At 37.2% G+C, this 7,578-nt stretch overlaps 1 protein-coding gene across 1 annotated transcript in view; it reads left to right on the top strand.

The window, feature by feature from the left end:
* TACC3 (transforming, acidic coiled-coil containing protein 3) overlaps positions 1-7,253 on the top strand; it is a 15,008-nt gene extending 7,755 nt beyond the window's left edge. The window contains exons 7-15 of the mRNA XM_010073184.1: positions 3-136; positions 227-338; positions 1,025-1,177; positions 2,875-2,951; positions 3,040-3,083; positions 4,101-4,261; positions 5,641-5,747; positions 5,955-6,075; positions 7,188-7,253. Coding sequence (XP_010071486.1) covers positions 3-136; positions 227-338; positions 1,025-1,177; positions 2,875-2,951; positions 3,040-3,083; positions 4,101-4,261; positions 5,641-5,747; positions 5,955-6,075; positions 7,188-7,253 — 975 coding nt within the window. The remainder of the gene's footprint in view (positions 1-2; positions 137-226; positions 339-1,024; positions 1,178-2,874; positions 2,952-3,039; positions 3,084-4,100; positions 4,262-5,640; positions 5,748-5,954; positions 6,076-7,187) is intronic.
* The last annotated feature ends 325 nt before the right edge of the window (positions 7,254-7,578 follow it).

Here is a 7,578-nt window from a genome sequence, read left to right as displayed (position 1 = left end):
AGTTCAAAGAGTCTGCCTTGAGAAAACAGTCGCTATATTTGAAGTTTGACCCTCTGTTGAGAGACAGTCCGAAAAAGCCCATTGCTGGTGCTACTGAAACAAACATGAGTGTCATGACAGCTCCACTTCAGTGTGGGTAGGTATTGACTTAGTCTAGGCTGTAGTACATGGCTTTACAAAGAAAGGCAGCACGTTAATGGAATTATGTTTGTTTGTTCATTTTTAGTCCTGTTGCTGATTTAAGTAAATTGCTTGGGGAAACTGAAAAGCCTGCAATGAGTGTTCAAAATGAAGAAAAACCAAAAGGACTAGATCTTCTGGGAACATTTACAACTTCAGTAAGGGTGTCTGAAATGGTATCAGGTTTCACATTGATATTTCGGAAAGGGTTCTGGCTAGGTTCTGGACTTAAGACTTGTGCAGATACTCTAAGGATCGCAGAATAATGCTTGCTTAAACCGTTCTCGTAAAAACCATGTTGGATACTCAGTTATATAAAAATTAAAAGTATTTTTTTTGTGGAAACTGGTGGCATTGCACATGGTCTAGGAGAATTTGAGCTGTTTTTAAGAATGTTTTAATCAAGCAATCTTTTCTTCATGCAGCTAAAACCACAAAAATAAGACAAGCCTTTTAATTGTATTACTAGGATGGAAAGTACTACTTTGATTAAACCTGATGCTATATAGTCTAAAGCTTATAGTTTGAACGACCTTTCATGAACAGGTCTGCACACAGGAGTTCATCCTGAAATGGTGCCTCTTTTACTGGTGGGGAACAGCATGGTGTTATCTGCTTTGTTTCTGACAGCTATTATTGATGTGTGTAGTTTCTGTTATACTTTAGAGATAACTACATAGTTGTAGAAGATATCTACAAAGAAAGTTTTATGGTAACAAAGTTATGGAGGTATTTGTGGGGTTTAAGTAAAATATGTTGACTTAACTATCAAATAATATGCATACAGCTAATCAATGGTAAGAAAATATGAATTTGTTGAAACTCCACTTTTTTTTCCTCACAGGACACAGATACCCTAATTCCAGACTCCCTGACTGGTGATGTTTCTCCACTTCCTTTTGCTGCTTCTACAAATGCTGCAGTGGATGCTATTATAGATGTGCTAAAGTATAGCCAAAAAGACTTGGATGCAGCTGTTGAACTGGTTAAAAGAGAGGTATGGTGATCCTTCCAAAGCAGAACTTAGCATAGCCTTTAAGGTTCCTTTTATTATCTGGTATAAATTTCTATACTTGGTAATTCTTTCCATTGTACTTGACATCAGCATCTTGTTCTGAAAAGCTTGCTGTGCACTTGGTAGGAGCATTATGTATAGAATTTTTTAGAGCTAATATCTAAGGAAATATGGTAAACTTCACTATTAGTCAGATTCTGCCTTAGAACTGGTTACTATTAAAAAGCATCTGTTATCAGATAGGTGGTTAGGTTTAATATCAGTGATCTGAGTACTCTTTATTAAACTAGGCAGGAAATACCTGTTCTTGTCAATAGGAGGGAGAGGTGGCTTCTCATACTTTCCTTAAAATAAGGTAAAATTATAATGCCAATTCAGTGCTGTGATCACTTTTTTTTTTGTGGGATGGGGAGGTGTGACAGTATGTCCAGCTAATAAAATAAAAGTGAGATCTGGAGCTTACTCTGGAGGAGAAAAACATTAGTGGAAGAAGGACGATGTAGTCACTGGGATTTCAAGCATATTCTAACTGTACTGATGGAGAAATTGCTTTTCAGCTCGCATCTTCTTACTGAGGCAAAAAGAGTTATGTATCCACTCACTCAAAAAATCAGAGTACGGGATTCATTACGGCTTCTGGGTTATGTAACATTACAAATACCAAATAATGTAAGAGGAGTACTTAAGCTTAAATGTCCTTAAAGATAATCATGTCTGTTCAAAACTAACTTCAGAAGAAAATGGAGCATTCAAAATCCTTGACTAGCTATACTGCAGGCAGTGACACTAAGGGCACTGAACAAAGATGACCTGTGCTTATTTGCTTCTTAAGTTATTTTTTTCAATTTAAAGTACAAAGATTCTAAGAGTAACTTTTGTTTTCTGTCATTTAGGAGGATGCTTTTACCCAGCATATTGTCTAGTACATGAAAACAAGTGCAGCTTTGCAGGGGACAACTCCTAGTGCATTGATCTAAAATTAAGAATTTATATAATAACAGGGAGTAAAGCTTGTAATACCTTGAAATTGGTGCTCTAATGTCTTGTTTCAAAGAACTATTTTAAGCATGCAAACAAACATAGTTGTAGCAAGACAGGTGTGACTGGATGACTCCAGCTGTGTGTCACTTGAATAAAAAAAATGCTTGGAATTACTGTATTAACCTGAATGGAAGGCAGGCTAAATTTTAAGATGACTTTTTTTGGTGAAACAACTCAAGAGTGGGAGCAGCAATTTGATTTTGACTAGAATAGCTTTCTGGTACTTGCTCTTTCCTGTGTTAAGATTTGTGGTTTTGTTTGGCTTCTTTTGTCTTCTTTGTAAAGAAAAGGGAAATGTATGCCACTTCAGAGAATGTTACTGGCCAAGGAACAATGATCTACATATAGGAGGAATAAGGGTGGCCAAGAGTTTGGCTGAGTTGGCTCTGATCTCTCCATTTGAGAGATATTGGTAACACTGAGTGGGAATAATACATGTGAAATCTACATATCAACCTACACTTTATTTGACTCAATTTGGTAATGAAACAATTTTGAATCTGTTAAGCAGATAGAACTTATTTTTCTACACATCAAGTTAAAGTATACCTAAGGTGCCCTTCAGGCTGTTCAGAGTATCAAATCTTGTATATCTTCCTGTGCAAAAAATAAAGGTTTTGCTTTTTTTCCCCTCAAAGGTTGAAGAGAAACTGTTGGAGACTCAGGAATGGAAAAAGAAGTATGATAAGCTTCATATGGAATACAAGGAAATGGGGTATAAATCTCTTTTGATTTTTTTATATCTACTTATTTATGCCAGCTGTCTTTTTTAACTTATGTTCAACATTTTTTGTGTTTTTTAGAAAAATAGTTGCTGAGTTTGAAGGTACAATAACACAAATGATGGGTAAGTTGCATATTCATACTTTGAATGGGGTGGGGTGGGACATGCTTAACCTAAGGTTCCTAGCTGGAGTTAGTACTCTTCCGCTTCTGATGGCATTAATATTTCAAGTGCTTCCAGGGTGAGTGTAGGGTTTCAAACAAGTTCAAGTATCACTTCCGTGCATATTCATACAGACATTATATCACTTGGTAGGTGATGGTGACTTCCAGAATTGAGTGTGAACACATCTAACTTTTTTCTTACTCTGCAGTGGAGTGTGAGCTGTTGGCTTATTAAAACTGGCAGGTCCTGTTGTCTGCATCTTTTATTTAATGGTTTATTATCTGACCTCATTTAAGTGATAAGATGTCAGTAGTGGTTTTTCCTGGGCAGATCTGGCCTTTGTTTCAGTCAGGTTTTGTGGCTTCAAAGCTAGGAACACATTGGCATATAAGTACATTCTCCTAGTTCAAAGCTGAGTAGCTAACTCAGTGCCTTCCTTAAACTTAGTTCTTTAAGAAGACTGAATATTATGTCAGCTTTTTTTCTGCTTCTTTAAGCCTATAGAAAACATAGCTCACGTGTGCTAACAAAAACCTGTCCTGAAAGAGTTTGCTATGCTTGTTTGGCTTGTTATCCCTGTCTTCTCCAGATCTTCCAGTTATTGAGTATATTTAATGAAAACAAAAATATTTGAATTCCTTGTTCCTATCACAGCTTTTGGGATTCCTGTTATGGTGAACTTGGATGTAGTGTTTTGACTACACTGCAGGAGAAATAATACTTTGGGCAAGCACCTTATCAGTCTTTAATGGTCTTAGGGTTGTTGCAAGTTAGTACACAACAAACAGAGAGTGACTGCCTCCTTAAAAGCCAAGATATGGTGTCCTGTCAGAGGATGGGCTACATCATGAAACTCTTCTTTGCTTAAGAGGAAGAATTGAAGGTGTGGGGGTTATCTGTCCATACTGTGGGACTAGTTTTATGCTAATGCAATAACTATCATTGGTGTAACCCTGTTAACTCCACTTTCTTTAGAGGATGCTCAGAAGCAGAAGGAAATTACAAAGAAAGAAATGCAGAGGGTGGTGGAAGAGAAGCAACAAGTTATTTCGGATCTGAACTCTATGGAGAAGTCTTTCTCTGAACTCTTCAAACGATTTGAAAAACAGAAAGAAGTGCTAGAGGGTTACCGCAAAGTAAGATGCTATAATGCAAATAATATCCTTCCAAGAGAAATGAGACTTAGTGGAGAGGAAATGATGGATTTCTAAGGCAGCCACTAATTAGCTAGTATAGGCACTACCTGTAAAACCAGGTGCTAAGTTGTTTATATCAAGATTTAAAAAATACTGGTTTGTATTTAGTGGCTGACAATTACTGGCTTGTATTTAGTGGCTGACTTAAAGTATGGTAATGATCTCTGTTAGAAGCTGAAGTTTCTTCAGGCAGAGGAATGTGCTTTCTTGCTGCATGCATATCATTTGTCTGTTAATCATAGAGACAGACTCTTGTGTAGCAATTGCTGCACAAGGGCAGCTTGTTTCCCCTACATGTTGAAAGGATGCTAAAGAGGATTTGCTCTTACAAGTCAAAATGATAATAGTTCATTGGGTGTCCTTTAGCTTTAAAAAAAACCCTGAACTTCTTAAAGTCAGGCCTTCATTCTGCAGCATCTTCAGAGACTGGAGGAATGAAGTTAATGAGCATAAGCTATGGTTTCTTATTGCATGAAGTACATAAAAATTGATTCAGTTGGTGTTTAAAAGAAGTGCCTTCAGATTTTTTTCCTTCAGTTATCCTTTAATATCCCCTGTTTACTCAAGCTTAGAACTAGCCTGTTATAAGGTTCATGGTAGTCTACATTTGAGAAACAGACATGTCTGTGTTGTGACCTAGGTTTCTGCTTTACTAACAGATATATCAGACTTCCTTATCTTGTGTCCCTTCCATCTCTCCACCCTGAATTCAGAAGCCCTTTCCTTAGTATGGAGTTAAAGCATCGCTTGAAGCCTGAGTTGCTAAATTCAAAAGCTAGAATTACTAGGGAGTCTTGACATTTGTTTCAAACAGTTCCAACTTGCTATGATAGCTAATAAAACAACGTGTCTAGTGTCTGTGCCTACTGAGGTAACTTTCTTCCTGTTAATGTTGGATTTGTTTACATCAAGGTCCAAAGCCATAATCTTTCTATGGATTCTCTGAACTAGTTGAATTTCTAGCTATTCTTAGGAAAAGTGCAAGCTAAGACAAAGCTGATTTTTTTTAAAAACAACACAACAAAATGCACAAAACAGAGTAGTGATCTTGGTTTCAATGACATTTCCCCTTTAGTCAGGTTTGCTACTAAATAAACAGTATGTTGGGAGGGAAATGGGCTGAATAAATGTTAGTTTGTAAAGTTAAGACTTGAAAGGAAGGTTTTAGTGCCCCCCTGCTGGTCTGTGAGACTTCACAGTTGTTCTGGTGAGTAAATACTGCCACTTTAGTGCAGTCAAATAGCCTATTTGTGAAGTGGAGAGACTCTTCCATTTACTAGCGTGTAAAAAGATAACTAAGCTTCTTGTTCTTGGGACAGAATGAAGAAGCTCTGAAAAAATGTGCTGAAGAATATCTGGCTAGAATTAAAAAAGAGGAGCAGAGATATCAGGCACTAAAGGCACATGCTGAAGAAAAGCTGCGTCAGTAAGTACCACATCAAGAGGCCAAGTACTGGGAATAAAATACATAGCTTTCCCAGTTGCTGCAAAATGTGGTTCATTAATGCCAAAACTTGTCTTAAAACACTTAGTTTGAGGGCTAATCTGAAGTACAAGAATGGAGTGTGATTCTATGAAGAGTTTTGCTGTACTGTCTGAAGGGGATGTAAACAACATCTTGCTTCTATTTCAGAGCAAATGAGGAAATTGCCCAGGTACGAAGTAAAGCTAAATCAGAGACTGCAGCTCTACAAGCCAGTCTCCGCAAAGAACAAATGAGGATCCAGTCTTTAGAGAGGAGCCTTGAACAAAAGGTTAGTTGAAATGCCATGAGCAAGTCTTTTCAAGCTGTTGCCTTAGACTATGTCAAGAACTGCCTTATACCAAAGTATAAGGTTGCAAAAGTGATCAATCCAGACTACTGTGTCAGGAGGTTATCTGAACTACTGAAGGACATGGCGATCTAAAACTTAAACATGTCCTAGAGCAGAATCTGGGAATGAATCTTGAATAACTGTTTGGTTCAGCTTGTTCATAAAGATATGATTTGTAAGCTATTAACACTAATACAGATTCTTTTGTATTGACTGAACTTTCAATACTGCTCAGGCCATTAATCCTTGTATTTGATTGCAGAGTTTCGTATCACATAGATAAAGTCTTTAGAATGTTTTGTAAAGGCACATCAGTTTCCTTTGTTAGAACCCTTCAAAGGAAAAAGCTTTCTGAGGGTTTAAAGTCATATTGCTGGAAACGCTTGCTATTAGTTTTACTGTATCATGGTTGTATCATTGCCAGCATTGAAGACTCAAGAATAGATAATGCTGACACGTTCCTATTGTTAGGGAAAAGTCCCATATTTGTGTCAGTCTTCAGGTGTATGGCTAAGGTTTGCAGAGCTGAGGAAACAGTAGGTCCTGTAACTAGAGAGATGAGATAAACCATTTAACATAGAACTAGTTTTGTTCCTGTTATAAATACAATAATAAGAGTTAAGAGCTCTTATTAAAATAGTTTGACTTTATTAGGAATTATACAAACTGGAAAATGCTACCCCATGTCAGTAAAAGTATCAAAGCATCATCCTCCAGAGTTGTCTGTCATGTAAAGGTTTAAAATCTGACTGTCCCAATCATACTGAATTTCGATGTATCTAAAGACTGAGTCTGAAAAGTCTTTCCTCAGATCAGTCAGTCTCCACCTACTATGGGAAAGTCTGTAGAAGAAGTAGGGACAGTATAGTGGATTCTGGCTCATTTCCCGAGTTGACTGGCCTTTAGAGCAGATTTGCGTGAGTCACTAGTGTGTAAATGGGCTTTCTATTCCATGTGTTGGCAAACATGACTTGTTGCAACTTGGCTCCCTACAGGGATGTAGCATAACTTAGGCATACTTGAAACTCACCTTTTTTTCCTGTCTTCAACAGACTAAAGAAAATGACGAACTGACAAAAATCTGTGATGACTTGATCCTGAAGTTGGAAAAAATTTGATAGCCTCTCTGTCTTGTAAATATGTCTAGTTTGACTTCCTGTCTTGTGTGTTCGCTCACTTTTTAATTATGTATGTGGGGAAAAAATAAAACTTCTGATTTGCACTTGTCTTGCATATTATTTGCTGTATCTTGTGTAGGAAATGTTAATAAACTGACAAGTTCATGAGTACTTAAGTTCAGTTGCTGTTTCCAGTAGGTAAATGTCTTGCATAATATTTTCACATGTCACCCTAAGGAGAAACTTCATCATCTCACCCTTAGTCTTTTCTCTAAGAACACCAGTGTTCTACGTGCATGAGCTGGATTTGCTGGTGGCAATCAGC

This window comes from Pterocles gutturalis, unplaced genomic scaffold (assembly GCF_000699245.1).
Source record: "Pterocles gutturalis isolate BGI_N339 unplaced genomic scaffold, ASM69924v1 scaffold6257, whole genome shotgun sequence".
NCBI lineage: Eukaryota > Metazoa > Chordata > Aves > Pterocliformes > Pteroclidae > Pterocles > Pterocles gutturalis.
Note: the sequence above shows the minus strand (reverse complement) of the source record. Positions and strands in the feature narration are given on the sequence as shown.